Genomic DNA, 18,798 nt, shown 5'->3' on the forward strand with positions numbered 1-18,798 from the left:
AGCTTAGTTTTTTTTCAAGCAGTAAGACGTAGGCCTAGTCCCATCCAAGAAAGTCCAACTTTAAAAATGTTATTAGATGAAATGGAAATACTTAATGAGTAATTTCAATGCCCAGTTTTAAAAACGCGACAGCTGCAGAGCGTGGGTTAAGGCACACCTCGTTTGGGAGCTTTATCAAGTCAATATATATATATATATATATATACACACTGCGCCGGGATTAGTGTGTGTATTCACTGTGTGCTGAGTGTGTTTCACTAATTCACGGATTGGGATAAATACAGAGACCAAATTTCCCTCACGGGATCAAAAGAGTATATATATATATATACGATGTAGCCTACATCGTAAGTGAAAGCGCTATATATATATATATATATATATATATATATATATATACATACTCTTTTGATCAAAAGATCAAATCAAAAAGATCAAATTTGGTCTCTGTATGTATCCCAATCCGTGAATTAGTGAAACACACTCAGCACACAGTGAGGTGAAGCACACACACTAATCCAGGTGTTACATGGCAACTGGCTCCCGTGTTAACTGGCTGCGTTGATGACGTTTCATGATTGATGAGTCTTTGACAGATGTGGCCGCTTGCAGATTTGTCACTTTCTGATATACTAGAGACGCACACAAATATGCATGACATGTTTAAAAGTCAAAATTGTATGTAGTACTACATGCACTGTACCATTAATATGCCATCCAAAAAACAAACACCTAAATTAACTTCACGTGGGTATCGAACCACAGATAAATTGACCTGTTTGCTTGGTAATTAGACGTCTACCAACTTGCGCCACGAGCCAGCTGACGGCACTCATAGAAATTGACTTTAGTTGTATGATTAAATCAAGTCAGCTAACGTTATGATAATTGTAACAAGTTAACATAGCTGTTCATGTTATCTGGCTACCATTTTATCATGCTACCGTTGCCCAAGCCATTTAGTAGGCCTTCAAAGTATCATGGTTAAGTTTTACAAACGTTTCACTGAGGCTGTGGCCGCCCCTACCTGAAGTGTCTGTAGAGCAAATAAATCAGCAAATAAATCAAATAAAAATGTGTATCCTTGTGTAGCCTATTCTTTTAAGAATTCAGTTCATGAAACACAAGCATTGAAACCCACACTGCAATGGGCAGGAGAAGTCTATAACGTGTCCATATTTTACACAAAATTTGCGCACAGGGAGTTATCATGTATCTTAAGTGGTTTCATTTAGGAAGCAGGTTCAATACCCACGAGTTATTATTAGGCTATTTCTATTTATGTTTTTGGTGGCATATTCATGGTCCAGTGCATGTAGCGTACTACAGACAATTTTGACATTTAAATATGTCATGCATATTTGTATTTGTTCGTCTCCAGTTTCCATCAGAAAGTGACAAATCTGCAAGCGGCCACATCTGTCAAAGAAACGTCATCACTCGTGAAACGTCACCAACGCAGCCAGTTAACATGGGTGCCAGTTGCCATGTAACACAGGCGCAGTGAGCTGCCTGCAACAACTAGAAACTAGAATTATTTTGAGAAGCAATGCAATATTTTTACCTGGTCTTATACATAATATCCAATTTGCTTCAACAACAGTATGCCACGGTCGCAATAATGCAGCATATAGAAAGATAGAATCAAACAAGGGTGGACCACTGAAGAAGCAGTCATCCACCCACAGGTAATCAGAACGATTTTGCAGAAAACACACTTAAAAATATTACCAGTGGTTTTGCTATTTTGTTAGATATATAACTGTTCTTGGATGCATCAAAGAAAATAAACCTTTTTCTGGCATTTTAATCAGTCAGCAAGACTAGACTTGTATGACTGATCGCCATACAACCACTCAACACAAAAATGACCTGTAAACTGTCTGGTGTGGGATTGTATCTGTGTAGCAATATACTGTAGATATGTGTAAAAATACTGACCTCAAGCCCATCTCAAGATGTGGCTGGCAGTGGAGGCCAAATAAAAATTGTGGTAATTAAAAAAATAGGGAAGTAGGCAAAAATGTTTTCTTGCAGTAGTCTGAGGTCATCTTATCCAAAAGTGCGAGTCTCATGACCAACACCGTGTGGCGCTCAGACACCATGCTCACCTGTGAACACTACCTGTGAAATACAATCTCCTTCCCAATGGACCTGAAGTCCCAAATACAGCTATATAAATGTTACACATGGGCACATGCCTCCGCGGGAAAATGGGGCATGTTTCGTGTCATCTTTCAGTGGCTTTCTTCTGTCTTTGTGTGACTTGTGAGGACAGAAACACACTTTGTTCATTCAATACGTTTTCCTCTGCACACACACTCTTCAAAATACACACAATTTTGCTCTCCAACACATACACACAGGTAATATCTCCCATATGTACTGTTGTTCCCACAGGTCAACAGACACGTTTAGAAAATGCTTTGTTGCAGAAGATGACATTACAGCTTCTGTCAACCCTCACTATGTTTTATTTATATTTATATCTTTATTCTTGAATTCTTGAGTAACCTATCCCATAATTCATTCATTCACTACAATACAACAACTTTCAATAACAAATGTTGTCACCCTCCACCCCAATCGCATGTATGCAGCAAAGGTTAAAGAACTGGTTTGGCATCTATGGGCCATTGAATCTAGTGGTAAAGCTACATTATCCAAACCTAAGACATCATTTAAACCCAGGGGTTACAGTATGGCATGTTAACAAGGACAGAGCAATTCTGCTGAACTACACTCCAGACCAAAATGGTTAGGACTAACTTTGGAATGCTGAGAATTCTTGCAACTTGGTTATCTGCTGTGGCCTGCGCTCACATTTTTGGTTACAGAGTGCTGTTAAATTAAAGTCCATTGCTTTACTGCAACCCTCAATGTGTCCACTTATGAAAAGCTCCACAAAATTCCCTGTAAAATATTGGTTCACATGTTCGATTCTCTAGAGTAAAAAAAGAAAAAAAGAAGAAAAACGAAATCACAATGGTAAAACTAGGCCTCTTAATTTGAAAAAAAAAAAAAACATTTCACTTTCACCTCCAACCAAACACATTCTCAATTTCAAAATGGCATTGAACCACATCATCCATTTATTTGTCAGTTGTTCAATAATCATCTCGATTTAAAACACTCATAATACACCATGACATGAAAGAAAACCTACTGGGGATCAGTAAGGCTATTTTAAGGAGGGGACATACATACAATATATACAAGTGGTATAGCATACCACTGTGGTAAGGCTGTGTTGAAATTTCCTGTAGATTTTGTATAGAACAAAACAATACATTGTGGCATTTACAATTGCCAGTCAGTCAGTAACACAGACAGGACACATACATTAATAGCATTCTCTAATGCATTTAAATAGGCACAGGTTATGAAAAGGTAATATTTGTAAAGGTTAAGATACAATATTGATCATATGGATTCCCTTCAGTCCCTCAAAGGGGGGTGAATGTGCGGTACAGGGGCAGAGGGGCACTATGTGGCATAATGTGGTCCTTAGGAACTGCTCTTCTCATTCTCAAGTGTGAACTGCTGCTTGGGAAGCGAACTCAAGCGCTGGATGTCATTCAGAAGACGAGTGGGGGTTAGAACGTGCGAGGACCCTGGGTGAAGAAGACAGAAAAGGGGGGTTGTTTTCAAATCATTTGTTTGCACACACATGATGAGTGGGCTCCTCTAAAAAGACCTCGACATACTTATGGTTAGAACTGAAAAGGGATCCTCTGCCATCACTGCCACTCTTACTGAAGATCAGACAGCTACTTTTAATTCAATTCAATTTATTATTTTTTTTATGTCATTTGTGTTGTCATATCGGTGTTTTTACACAGATATGACAACACAAATGACATAAAAAAATAATAAATTGAATTTGAATTGAATAGAACACATCACAACTCAACAACCCAAAGCCAGAGGGAAGCCTACTAGATGAATGGAACGTATGAAGAAGCTGCAGGACTCACCTATGAAGACCTCACAGGACTTGGTGGCCTGTGTGACTTCGTAGGCACAGCGCATCTCAGAGTAGCTGACCCCGCCCAGGATGAAGATGATGAGCTTGGAGCTGCCGTGGTGGTCGTCCGCAGAGGGCTTGTGCTTCTGTCGGGCACTGGACCAAAGAGTGTGAAGGGGAGATAAAGAGAGCGAAAGTGAGTCAGGATGAAAGAGAAAAAGAAAGAAGTCAGTAGCAAGCAACTTTTTTTATTCATGTTTATACGTGTGTGTGGAAATATGTAAACAACAACAACAAATCACCTGACAGCTCGAGAGCCATTCCATGCCGTGGGGGCACCAGAAACATGGGGCCAGTCTTGCAGTTTATTCTCCACAGCATCCTTACAAACACAGAGCAGACGCAGACGCAGGCACACACACACACACACACACACACACACACACACACACACACACACACACACACACACACACACACACACACACACACACACACACACACACACACACACACACACACACACACACACACACACACACACACACACACACACACACACACACACACACACACAGTCAGAACTGTGACTGTTTCCAGCCTGCATGCAAAACAGTCCAAGACATTTCTGCTCCGTTATGTGGCTCTGAGAGTGTGAGTGCACAGTGGTCTGCAGAAATAGTGGAATGCACTGTTTACTGCGTTCAATCTAAAGGCCTTCCTGTTGACCACAAAAGATTCCCTGCAACCACCCAACCCCTCCACTCCAAACCCCCCGCTTTGTTCTGTGAGCAAGATAAGCGATCGCTCTCACAGACGCTAATGGTTCTGACCTGGGAAAATTCACACAATGCATGGCAGAGCATAAGCAATCTTTTTGATCACTGAAACGATCTGATGTTAACAGGCACTGGGAGTGAAAAACTCTTGCTGAGAGGACTAAAATTAAAGTTTGAAAGCTACGCTGCAAGCTGAATAAGGCTGAGTGGTACAACACACAAACACACACACACACACACACAGACACACGTTGTCTATGTGGATTATCATTCCACAACAACACAAACATACACCATAAAGAACATAAAAAGCTATATACCCAGCCCAATACCACTGACACACTCACACCCAAGGGTAGCAGTGACCCAGATAAACCAAGCCCTCTCCCAGTGTCCTCCCTTCTGCTGTAGGAGATGCGTGAGAAAGCCTCCTGAAACACCCTTTGGCAACCACATACACATACTCTTGTGCAGAGTCAGAGTCAGCCACACACAAACACACACACACACCTCCATCACGTCCTTGATGACTGGTGTCCAACGTGACACACTGTAGGTCTCATCTTGAGAGCGGTCTCTTCGCGTTGGCTTCCGGAACATTCCGGACAACAAACTCGGCTGTTGAGTGAAAAAGGGATTAGTTTGCATTGTGCACCAGGCACACAAAATGACAAACATACACAAATATTTTGACACACACACACACACACACACACACACACACACACACACACACAGATTTCTCTTTACATGGATGAAATCATAATCTTATGCCTAGTCATTTCCTATTTCCATTTTAGAACCACCAATCATAATCAAACAATTATGCATTTTGTCTGAAAAAGGGCTGGTAAGACAGGCAGTGTCTGCCAAACATGCATGCTTTACTTCATTCACTGTGGTCTGGACATGATCCACATGATTGCAATAGTACCAGAGGAGTAACTATTGAGTGATTAGACCAGATACTGTCTAATGTGAATTCTGAGATTACTGGTATTAGCTAGACAGTAAAAACGTGTATCAAACGTATGGAGTTACTAAAATTGTATCCCTCAACAACAAATCTGTGACATTCTAGTGACACAAAATAGATACAAATTCACCAAACACATAGTAGTCTATGTGCAGTAGATGCAACATTTCTAATACAGTTAAGGGTCATTCACACCAAGAACGATAACTATAACCATAACGATAAAAGCGTTCACACTGAACAATGATAAAAGAAGTCTATCCTTGTGTTAATGAATATGACGGCTAAAATGTGATGGTTTCTGATTGGCTATTAGCTTTTTATCGTTTCCAAAATCGCTCTGAAAGTGATCCCCAACGATATCGTTCTTCATGTCGTTATCGTTATAGTTTGTGTGAACGTCATCATTCATATTAACGAGAATGATATTTGTTATAGTTATCGTTATCGTTCTTGGTGTGAATGGGCCTTTACAGATACAAGTGTATACAACATTTCTGACATTACTTTACCCCGGTCATTTCAAATCTATACTCCCAGGGGAAAACTGACCTGGGGATATATATAGACTAGTTGTGGCTGTGTAAGCTTCTCTAGTACACAGACCTGAGGAGTAAGAGAATAATGAAACTCACAGAGGAAATGATGGGAACCCCCAGCTCTCTCCAGTTGAGGATGTAGTCCCGCTCATTTGTGATCTCTACATGCTCAATAAGTTTGTTCAGGTTCTCCTCCGTGGTCCCTAAAAAACATAGAAAAACAGAGTTAACAGGTAGTTATTTACTCAAATAACTTTATTCATACAAATATGGGGGCAGCCGTGGCCCACTGGTTAGTACTCCGGACGTGTAACAGGAGGGTTGCCGGTTTGAGCCCCGACCAGTAGGCACGGCTGAAGTGCCCTTGAGCAAGGCACCTAACCCCTCACTGCTCCCCGAGCGCCGCTGTTGTTGCAGGCAGCTCACTGCGCCGGGATTAGTGTGTGCTTCACCTCACTGTGTGTTCACTGTGTGCTAAGTGTGTTTCACTAATTCACGGATTGGGATAAATGCAGAGACCAAATTTCCCTCACGGGATCAAAAGAGTATATATACTTATAAATATATATATCAAACAATCCCTTAGATAGATCATTGTTATTAATTTAATGGAAGACGTTCTGACCCCTGTCATTAGGGGAAATTAGTTCACCAAAAAACAGAAATGGTCACTTTGTACAACACTAACCACATCAGGGTTCTTTTCCCATGGAACATGATGGGCGTTCACATATTACCACAGGAAAAATGATGTCACTTATATTCTGTCCAAAATCACTCTGATGTTACTTTACAAACACGAGTTACATGAAACACCAAAGACTGCAAAAAGTTTTATATGGAACTCCTAAAAAAAAAAGAAAACCCTGCCTGGTAAGGCTTGAATGTTGAGATGTTGAATAGTGGTTATATACAGTTGAAACCAGAAATTTACATACCCTTAGCATACACATGCTAAAGTTGACTAAAAAGAGAAATAAAAAAAATCATCTTTTGGAAATTTATCTAATGCCTTAATTAAAATAAACGAGAAAATATCCAACCTTTAAGGACACCAATTTCCTTTGTGAATGAATAATGTACCGTAATGTATATGATACATTATTCACATATGTAAACTTCTGGTTTCAACTGCAGTTGCCAGTTATACCATTTTAGCTTTGAAGCATAAATTAGATTTGAAGCCCAATATCCCCCTCCCCGGGCCATTCCCTCGAGCAAACAGACCGCTGAGGCTGAAAATGTAGAGCAGCACAGCTCGGATCTTGTTGTGTTTGGTGTATCGGTCCTTCGGCGGCAGCAGCACGGGCAGCAGTGTTCTCATTGGATCCTTCACCTTCTGGCCTTCTCCGTCCATCCCCACGGCCAGGTCCTGGACACAAAACAGACGGCACATTGTAGAGTGCAGCTAGGAGCCACACAGCATGTTAAAAGGCATACTATGCACGATTTTCACCTTTATGAAGCCAATTTGATGGGAAACGAACTTGTAATAGGCAAATCGTTCACCTAGCAGAGCTATACAGCGTAGACGTAGCGAGTCCCTACCGAGAAAACCAACCATGCAACTTTCAAGAGTGGCGCCCTGTCAAAACTCGCGAGAATCTGAAACATTACCTTGTCAGTAGATATAGTTCTTTGGAGATAGTTTTGCCTGTTGTTAATCCTTCACCTCCACAACAAAAGCATTTGTATTGTGTACAGGGGGGATAAGTTTTGAGAAGTTTGTTATTTACAATAGCAGAGTAACATATAAATACATCGCGACTCTAGAGGGAGCTCTAAACTCGCCAAAAATACCTAAACCTGCATAGTATACCTTTAACTCATGTGTGATTGGACATCAGCAACACACTTCATAGCGTACATCATGTAAGACACTACAAACGCAGGTGTATGAGTGGGTCTTGTAGCTGCTGGTGGTGACAGTGTGAAATGGGTTTGACTCTGAAGGAATGCAAGTACTGTTGAATCTCCTCTCAGGATTCCCCCTCTAAGTCAAATTCCATGACTTTTCCCTGACAAAAAACTTGAATTTCCATGACTTACTATAGAATGAATAGTACAATATAGCGACCAATGATTTCAAAGCACCCGCATGGCCGTCAATAATTTTTTACTTTTTTAGATTGGGAGATGAATAAATAGGCATTGAATAAACACAGTTGGGCTACTCAACCAAGCCGTATAGCTAATAACCAGATATACATCAATTCTGCGCAAAAAAATATATTTGTATTAATGTATTTTGGCAAATACATTTTAAACTGCTACAACAATATTCCCTGATGTTCCATGACTTTGCTCCAAAAATGACAAAATTCCCTGACTTTCCATGTCTGGAATAGACTTTCTACATTTTCATTATATTCCAGAAATTCCATGACCCGTGGGAACCTCTAGCCTAAACCACAATTGAAATAAAGGCAACTTGGAATAAAGGCAGCAGGAGACAAATTAAGAGATGCCGATGGAGGAATGCACTGAGAGGACATACCTGGTACCATATCTAGCACGCACGCCCACGCACAGGCTTTAACTGGCTCAACATTCTTAAGTAGCCAGAATGCATTTAACTCTCTCTCTCTTTCACACACACCCCTATCAAGTTTGTCAGTATTCACTCACACACAATACACACACACACACACACACACACACACACACACACACACACACACACACTACAGGCAAAAGAGCTAAGAGAGGCTTCATTTCTAATGGCCTACTAGCCAGATGTTTTGCAATATTTGGTTTCTGCCTTGAAGCAGGGACTTTCACACTGTAGCAGCCATGCTAGATTTGCTCTTTGAAACCTTGGCCACTGTCAGGGGAGCACTGAGTACTTTAGTCATCCTTAATAGGAATTCACTAAATTCTACTGTTTCTACTCACGAAATAGGAATTCACTAAATTCTACTGGTTCTACTGGTACTCACGAAATAGGAATTCACTAAATTCTACTGGTTCTACCAGTACTCACGAAATAGGAATTCACTAAATTCTACTGGTTCTACTCACAAAATAGGAATTCACTAAATTCTACTGGTTCTACTCACGAAATAGGAATTCATTACATTCTACTGTTAAGTAAACCAGTCCTGTGAGGAAGAGGAAACTGACAAAAGTGAAAAAAAGAGGTATGGCAGGAAGGAAGGAAGAAGAAAATGGCACCTCACCTGCTCAACCTGGCACAGCTTGTCTATTTTCCCGTGGTAGTTGTTCATACAGTCTTCAGCCAAGTTCAGGTGTACAGTTTTCTGTGAATCAATAGACATGGCAGACAAGGACAAGCCAGAGAAAGAGAAGAAGAAATACGAGTGAGAAAGTGAGAAAGCCATCAGATTACATTTCCCATCAGTTGCACAAAACATACAACCTGTGCCAAGCTCATGAACACATGCATGCGCACGAGCACACACACACACACACACACACACACACACACACACACACACACACACACACACACACACACACACACACACAGCAAGGCCCAGGAGGTGAGGTGTCGGGTTTTGCATACTTGAGCGAGTTGCTTGCGAAAGGACGGCATCTTCTTCATTAGATTAGCCAGGCCTCCTATTGAGATCTGTCCCAAGAGAGAGAGAGAGAGAGAGAGAGAAAGAGACAGTTGAGCCGCTTATTCCCCAGGCCTTTCACAACACAACTGGATATATTGCTGTAATGGCAGCACAGAAATCTTCCCAAGACCTTGGAGTCCGGCGTCTTCTTGCTGGCTGAAATCTCTTTCACCAGTTTAGGGATTTTCCTACAGTTGAGAGAGGAATGTCATCATTTTTTAGAGGGCCTTGTTTGAGCCATGTTAAGAACTCATCACATCTCTGTTTAACCTTTGGTTACACAATAATGGATTTTGAATGTTTACTCTGAAGAGATGAGCTCACCACCTACACACAGTATCAATAAACAGGATCCAGATTCTTCAGAACATACTGCAGGGCTACACTATTTTCACTGACTACGCTGTCAGCTGTCTACTATGGTGTTTGGATCACAGAACAGAGTGTATCAACACAGGGTGGTTGTCCTTTTCCAAAACGGATTGATTTTTTTGAACATCCAAGATAATTGTAGTGTGTATGAATGTATGCTTGTGGCGACTACAGCATCAGTATACAGAAGGCCTATTGGAATACTGTAGAATGATGGGACGGCCACTCACTCTGTTACTTGTGCAATGTGCAGATGCCTCAGCCCCACCCAAAGCTCATCGCTCTCATTCAACAGCGCATCTCTCTCAGATCCATCTTTCTGCTTGAACCTGTGGGAGACACACGGAGACACACAGACAGACACACACACACACACACACAGACACACACACACACACACGCAGGCAAGCACAATATACTATGATAACAACTTACAAGCAGCCAATCACATCTGGTAAAGGTCTGGTGTGAACAAGCTTTAAATATTAAATAGCACTGAATACAGTTCAAAAACAACAACAACAACAACAATATGCATGCAAATTAGAAAGAGACTGAGATTAGATTGCTGATTGCTGTGAGATTGCATTCTACAGAGTGCCTGATTCAGTATTTCTCTCCTTCTAAAAAAAGAGTGAGTGGAGATAGGTAAGTCTGAGTGCACATTACTGTATTTAGTCTCAGTTAGAACTAAGGGCTAAGCTACACCAGGCGCGTAACTGAAGCGTTCCGTTCGCGTTGCGTCTGCTGCAACAATTAGCTTCCATTATAATCAATGGAAGTAGCTACACCAGACGTGACAGTGGGGCGTACGTTTGAAAAAAATAGACCATTCATCTAAAATGGATTTTACGCGTTGCGAACGGAACGCTTTAGTTACGTGCCTGGTGTAGCTCATACCTAAGGGTGAAAATGGGATTCCTAAAAGGTCTCACCTGTACGTGTCCTTTTCAATAGGCAGAAGGTCATATGCCATGGCCTGGTAGGTCAGTTCATGTAGAACAGGGCTCACAGGGTCAAACCCCCGATCCACAATCAGGAGTTGAGACTGGGTCTTCTCCTGAGGGCAGAAAGGCCAAAACATAACCCAATAAAATAAAATAAACATTAGGTGATAATCTGTGGTGTTGAGGGGTTGGATTAATTTGTTCTCTGTTGTGTTTGAAACACTTCTGCCTGTATCATTGAGTCTACCTTTACCATCTAAGTCAGTGGTCCCCAAACTACGGCCCGTGGGCCGAATACGGCCCGCCGCCACCTCATTTTGGGTGGCCCCCCAAAACATGTCCGTGGTATATAGCATCTGGCCCGCACGGGAGTACGATATCGTCAAACTATAACCTCCGTAATTTCCCCCATTCATTCTCTATGGCGAGTCTTAACAGTACACATGTAATACTTTTTTTGTCCACTGGTGTTTTTTTGGCGCTGTTTCACGTTTGCCATCAAAAACAGAATGAAATGTAGGCCTACCTGCAAACAATGTTAAAGGCCTATGCTGACTGCATCAGTGCTCAAAGTATTCTAAAAGTTTATCAATTAATTGTTAATAACTAACTAACTCAAAAGTCATATTTCTGGGACTTTCTGGGATAATTATTTCTATAAAAAATTCACTCGTTCAAATGTTCATAGAGTTCAAAGTTCTCATCAGGTGAGTGAAAGTTAGAATGGTGGTCATTTCAGATGTTTTTGCCAGCACTTCATAAAAACTCTTATAGTTTGATAGAGTCTTTTTATTAGTATTATTTCATGTGAGCTACATTTAACACTGATATGGCATGATGGCAACATAAACACAGCTAACAATGGTATTAAATTGCAATAGCCTATGATTAAATGTAATGGAATATTCAAGTAAGGTAGACTGCTGTTGTTCACAGCACTAAGCTATTTATGGTTGATATACTCCGTCTCTGGCCCTCTCTTAGAGCCAGGCATAGTGAGCTGGCCCTCGGAAGAAAAAGTTTGGGGACCACTGATCTAAGTGACGAAAGTGAATGGTCTGGTCTATTTACTCCATGGACAAGTCCCCTTCTGTGATGGTGTGACTGAAGGGGCAGCCGTGGCCTACTGGTTACCACTTCAGACTTGTAACTGGAGGGTTGCCAGTTCGAACCCCGACCAGTAGGCACCTAACCCCTCACTGCTCCCAGAGCGCCGCTGTTGTAGCAGGCAGCTCACTGCGCCGGGATTAGTGTGTGCTTCACCTCACTGTGTGTTGAGTGTGTTTCACTAATTCACGGATTGGGATAAATGCAGAGACCAAATTTCCCTCACGGGATCAAAAGAGTATACTTTTTTTTTTTTTTTTATTTATTGAAAGAGAAGGACCAGGGCTGTCCTGGAGGGTAGGTAGCTAGCTGGACAAGGTACTGACCTTCTTAGCACTGCCGTCTAATTTGTAGTGGTCCTCCAGCTTTCGGTCAACCATCTCGGCCAGCTGTTTGCCATACTGGACTGTTGAGGACTCCCTGAAGAACACGAACACACACACACACACACACACACACACACACACACACACGGGTTAGAGCACAACTACCAGCACACAACCAGACCCTTAAATCCCCTACAACCACCCATCCCTATCTCATTAAACTGATTCTTGATTAAATTACCATTTGTCCATTTGATATGATTGAACACAACAAAATGAATCCAGTTGGACTGTCACTAAGTAGGTTAAGATACAATGACACCAGTCTGTCTTTTCAACTAGATGAGACTAAAATATGACAGTGGCTCAGTCCTGCACATTCTCTCTGCAAAAGACAAAAATCACGCTTGACAATTTGTCTCCATCTCTTACTCTTGCAACTTCTGTGTATGTAAATGAGTGTGTGCAATTGTGTGTTTGCTTTTGTGTATAATGTGTGCTTCTCGGTGTGTGTGCCTGTGTGTGTACATGTATGTGCGTGCGTGTATGTGTAATGTGTGTGTATGTGTGTGTTTCTGTGTGTGCGTTCATGCGTGCGTGCACGTGTGTGTTTATATGTGTGTGTTTATATATGTGTGTGTGTGTGTGTGTGTGTGTGTGTGTGTGTGTGTGCCTGCATGTATGCGTGTGTTTATGCATGCGCGTAGTGTACAGTCACTAAATATACACACACATTTATTGTATGCCCCCTCCCCATGAATGGAATTCCACAAATGGCATGCATTCAGAAGGTGTCATAATGATCCTATACTTCAAATTTTGTGCAGTTTTGAACATGTCTGCCAAAGATATCTGTGAATACAACGCCTCGTTTGAGCTTTTTCATTTTTAACTAGGTGGCGCTATACTTGGCCCCTTGAGACCAACATACAAAAACAATTTGGTCATCCTAGGTCCTACGGTTCTCGAGATATTCTCAGAAAACTGTCCGGCCTACCCTCCTTCTGTGGGGTCCGGTGCGGCGTGTGGGAGATGGATAAAAACGAAAATAAATTGTTCTGTGTTATACTTGTGGGGCTACATGCCCACCAAGTTTCGTACAGCCCGGTCTTTCAGTGTTCTGGGAATCGTCGACACAAAATTACTGAAGAAAAAAAAGAAATGCGGAAGACAAAAAAAACTCTGACTGCTTCGCTAGAGCGGCGGTCATAATTAGCTTCCACCCCCCCACAAAAAAACATATATTATCGCAATATAGAGATATGCAAACAATGCCAAAAAAGGATACAGGAAAAGAACAAAGAAATGCAATTAAAAAAGAGAATGACAGAAGATCCAAAACTGGGTAATGTGGGTGAGTGAAGTGTAGGTTTGTGGATGCATGCTGAATGTGCGGCCTGACTCACTTCTTGTATCTGACGCCTGGGTTTTCGTTGAGCGTGGCGCAGAGAGTGACAATCTGATTAGCCAGAGTCTCCAGTGTCTTCAAACGGTCCTCACTATGCGGGCTGTATATGCTGTTGAAAGCTCCAGGGTTGTCAAATGTGAACACCTAAAAACATTCACACAGTAGAACCAGAGAAGGTTGAAGTGGTTACTAATCATGGATCTTTGGCAGAGCTACTCCAGAATACAGTATCACTACACGTAAACATTCTTTTTTTTTTTTTTTAAGTATATTTTTGGGCTTTTTATGCCGTTAATCAGATAGGACAGTGGAAAACGACAGGAAGTGAGTGGGAGAGAGAGAGAGTCGGGGTGGGATCCGGAAAGGACCATGGGACGGGAATCGAACCCGGGTCACCATCGTACAGTGCAGGTGCCCCAGCCAGTTGTGCCACAGCTGGGGCCAACATTCTCACTGACACAGGTCACAACACTGCTACAGTATAGTTCACACTGACTATGTTTGCACTGCGGCTCATTTTTGGGCATAGTGTTGGCTGTTTTAATTGCTGCAATTACAATTTATTTAACTAGATGTGCCGCAGAGCGGTACAAAATATGACTGCCGCCCAGTCCTGCACATTCTCTCCACAAAAATGAATCTCGCTTGTCAATTTGTCTCCATCTCCTACTCCATCCCCTACTTTTGTGAATTTAAATGAGTGTGTGCATAGTGTGTGTTTGTTTTTGTGCATATGTGTGTTTTTGTGCATATGTGTGCTTCTGTGTGTGTGTGTGTGTGTGTGTGTGTGTGTGTGTGTGTGTGTGTGTGTATATATGTGTGTGTGTGTCTGTGTGTGTTTGCTTGTGAATGTCCGACCCTTCGAGTGATTCAGATATGATGCTAACAAGTTTCTTCATTTTTAACTAGGTGGCGCTATACATTAAACGCAACGGATCAAAACGAAAAACAATGGTTCCGTGTCATCCTAGTGGGGCTACATGTACCAAGTTTCGTACACCCCGGTCTTTCAGTATCCTGGGAATCGTTGACACAGAAAAAAAAATCTAAATGCTTCGCTGCGCAGCGGTCATAATAAGCCATGACAATCCTGTGTTTAGATGCTGACCCTCTGTTTTTTCTTTAGCCTGCACAATACCACCCATTTATCATCACTATCTATCCATCTATCTAGCCACAAACTGGTCTAGTTTTATCCTCTTGTTGTCTATGAAGTGTTCCTGTGACAATTTGTTTTTGTCCAAGGTGCCATAAAATTAGAAGGAAACTGCTCAGAAAACCACACAAAAGAAGTTTCTTTTTAAGCATGAGCCAGAGGCATTCCACACAAAGGAAAAGAAACCCCTTTCCTTTTATGAGAGAAACAGCGAAACAGCAAAGCACACCACTAAAAGCCTCACAAAGGACCGGGCAGCTCATCCTGTTTCCGAGAAAACCTCAGGTCATTCATCCCAGTATCCTCCTCTCGCTCTCAGCACACACGCGCGTGCATACTCACACGCGCTCACACACTCAATCAGGAAGAAGTAGCTCTTACTTGGGACTCCTGGGGCAGGAAAGAGATATTTATTTCCTTGCAGACACGTATGTACCTGGGACAGTCCGTTTTTATTTTGCTGAAGAGGTCATCGGGACAATCTAAGAGAGAAAGCCGTGTTTGTTATTTTCAACCATTATTTGGTCCACAGAAACATTGTAGGATAGGCTGGGCATTATTTTTAACTCAATTTTGAATCACAACTGTCAGCAGTTAACAATATCTTGGAAATCTTGTAGAACCTCTGTTCTTTTGTTTCCTGTTTTCTTGTTTCCCATGCTCATTCACCCATTCTTTCAAAGCATGCACACACAAGTCCTGGGCTACATCTATGTAGAGATAATCATCTGTGACCCTCCCTGCTCTGGCCCACTTACAGTCAGTGAAGTACACATATGCTGCCTTGTATTTGGGCTTGGGTTTGAAGTCTTTGATGAAAGCCTCCACACTCTGAAAGAGAAATACTCAATCATATGTAGAATACAAAACACATACATCACTATGATCATCAACCATTTTTTTTTATTTTTTATAAACCAATAGATTATTGGAAACCTCTCAAGTTACCACTACGGAGAGGAGTTTTGAAAGCTTAAAATCAATCTTTGTACATAGTCTCAGGTGATGAACGGTGATACCTTTGCAGTCGGTGTTATGAAATAGATGGCCTTCATGTCTGGAACTGGCTCTCTGACTTTGAAGAGGTCCTCCACAACTGGTAAAACAAAATGTTGTGTTTATTTATTTTTTTGTTAAGTATAATTAAAAGCTTGTGTATCCAATGCGGGCAGAAATGAGAGTCCATGCACAATTATAGTAACAGCAGTGTGTGAAATTGCTGATGACATTTGCTTGTGGGGCAGGTGATGACTGTGCACTGTGTTTGGTAGGAATCATGAGGACATTTTACACGAAGAGACAGCCAGAGCCTTCTAGGCCAGTGAGATAATAATTTACCAAATAACAACACAGCTATTGGCAATAACCACTATCAGGGCAGTATGGTCAGCAGCCAGGTTTTCGCATAAATAAAGCTAGGATACAGATATCTGCATGCAGATAGCATTAGTCTACCTCATCTTATGACCATTGGTAGATCTACTCCCATGCGTCTCAAACATGCTTTTATTTTATTAAGACCATTTGGATTAGCCACTACTGTCAGTACATTAGTGATGCAACTAGTTTTGCATTGCATAAAATTTAATATTTCTTCAATTGCATTAGAGTCATGCATTCATGAATTGTGTAGAAGTAACATGGCATATATCTCATTTGCAACCTTTCTGTACTCTAGTCACAGTATGGAGTCCAAGGTAAATTGAAGCCGTGTGCTATGATGCATTCTCTTCCTATTTGCTATTCAAAATATACACCCAATCAGACCATATTGTTACTTTCAACAAACCCCATCAACATATTGATGCGTTCAGACACCATGGAGTGATCTTTAATAAGTTGTGGGCAATTTCTGTTCTGGGGGCTCCACTTTCACATCCTCTATCTATTTCAAACATTCAGGCACCTTTTTTGGGGGAAACCCCAAACACACGGTTCTGCAAATTGACAGTTCTTCTGATTCCTTCTAAAAGTCTCAATATGTAAACCACAAATCCAAGCTCAATTTCACATCGGTGCTGTAACTTTAGTGATTACTTTGTTGTTTGAGACATACATGTGTCTAATATGTAGCATGTGTGCTCATGTGTTGAGGTAGGCTATATGTTGCTGAAGCGTTGCTGCTTACTGGTAATGCCCTCGCACATCAGATCTGACATCTTGCAGCAGGAGGATAGCAGCTGCGTAGTAAACTGGTCCAGCATCAGAATCTAAGGGAACAAAGGGGTTAATATTTCTGTCACACACAGGTGAATTGTCAGAGGAAGCAGATGTTAAAAATGGGCCTGTACATTACAATGAACATGCACTATCAACAAGGTCAACCTATGGGAAGATTGGTCTACAGATATTACTTTTAATGGACATGGTTAAGATCTGGACATGGACATGGTTAAGATCTGGTGGGACAATAGATTGCTGTTGTGTGGGAGGGTTAAAACAAACTGGGTTAGTATCCTAAGTGATGATAGACAGGTAGATATTTGACATTAGTGCCAACAACCTATACGATCGGTCATGACGCTCACCTTCCATATTCCCGGCTTCTTACAGTCCTCAAGGATACTGTTCTTTATTCCTATAAAGTAATGATAATAAATCATGTCGTTTGTCCAGAAGGACAAAACAAATGTCGCTTTCTATGGTCAGTAACGCACATAAAAGTCGACAATGAGAATGTAAAAGAGTTAAGTCAGTAGCATAGCGCTACATTACTTGTCAATCGTGCACACTAAAGAACCTGTCAAAACCCCTCATAACTTCCAACATAAATCACACAAGTTGATAAGAGAGACCTTTTGTTTGATAATAAATTATTACTTTAGCAAAACAGTTAGCAAATTATGATCTGACTTATGATATGGCTTATTGATATCTGAGTTCGAAATAACGTCAGACCTTCCAAAGGCACACACAGGGGAAATTCATATTTGGTTTAACGTTGATCAATCATTGCGCATGTTCAAATATCATGAATATCAGCCACCAAATACAAAGTATTTTGCTTCGGTAAACTTTTACTTAGTGTTAAAGGCGTAACTAGCTAACGTTTTAGCCAGATAGTAGAGTTAGCTAGCTAGCTAGCAAGTAAACATATCAATAAGGATGACACTGACTGGCAAGCTAACTTTTAGCTGGACACATTTAACTTGCTAGGTAGCAATAGCATACATCTGCGCGAAGTTCCACTAACGTTACAGTTCATCCAGGCAAATTAAGAGATTCATCATTACATTGGACTCAATTTCATGGAGGCCTTACACATACACAGACATATAGAACTTTGTTTCAGAAAAAGGCAAAACATGATAACTTCACAAACTTCCGTATCGGGAAATGGGAAAATGCTCGTGCAACAGTTCAACAGAACTTCATAATGCTGAGCCAAGACAGCACGGGGCAGAGTGGGAAGCGTTTCAAGCAAGTTGACAAAGCTTCAAAATACTTTTAAACGCGACTGACGAAATGTATAGTGCCAGAACTTACTTTGCCATACAATCCATTTCAGCCCGTGCTCTGGTCCAGTTGCCATCTTGTCTACTACTATGGACAGAACGTCTCCAGTATTACGTCATCATGTGGAAATATCAACACAGAAGCCGAAGGGTGTGTAGGCCTATCGTGGCGTAGCGTAGGC

The 18,798-nt window shown here is 41.4% G+C and overlaps 1 protein-coding gene across 1 annotated transcript; it reads right to left on the reverse strand.

The window, feature by feature from the left end:
* Positions 1-3,069: 3,069 nt before the first annotated feature.
* Positions 3,070-18,718, reverse strand: stxbp3 (syntaxin binding protein 3). Its single transcript, XM_076278910.1, has 19 exons — positions 18,648-18,718; positions 17,690-17,739; positions 17,290-17,371; positions 16,181-16,257; positions 15,920-15,992; positions 15,543-15,643; positions 14,004-14,149; positions 12,598-12,691; positions 11,153-11,277; positions 10,448-10,546; positions 9,976-10,033; positions 9,788-9,853; positions 9,441-9,521; positions 7,489-7,633; positions 6,358-6,464; positions 5,257-5,364; positions 4,270-4,349; positions 3,978-4,123; positions 3,070-3,614 (listed from the first exon to the last, which is right to left on the reverse strand). The coding sequence occupies exons 1-19, from the start codon at positions 18,691-18,693 to the stop codon at positions 3,508-3,510; spliced, it is 1,791 nt and encodes a 596-aa protein (XP_076135025.1). The 5' UTR covers positions 18,694-18,718; the 3' UTR covers positions 3,070-3,507.
* Positions 18,719-18,798: the final 80 nt, after the last annotated feature.

The sequence above is a fragment of the Alosa pseudoharengus genome, unplaced genomic scaffold (assembly GCF_046254945.1).
Source record: "Alosa pseudoharengus isolate Yale_2024_CS ecotype anadromous, Long Island Sound unplaced genomic scaffold, YU_APseudo_1.1 YU_APseudo_1.1_scf_11, whole genome shotgun sequence".
NCBI classification, from domain to species: Eukaryota; Metazoa; Chordata; class Actinopteri; order Clupeiformes; family Clupeidae; genus Alosa; species Alosa pseudoharengus.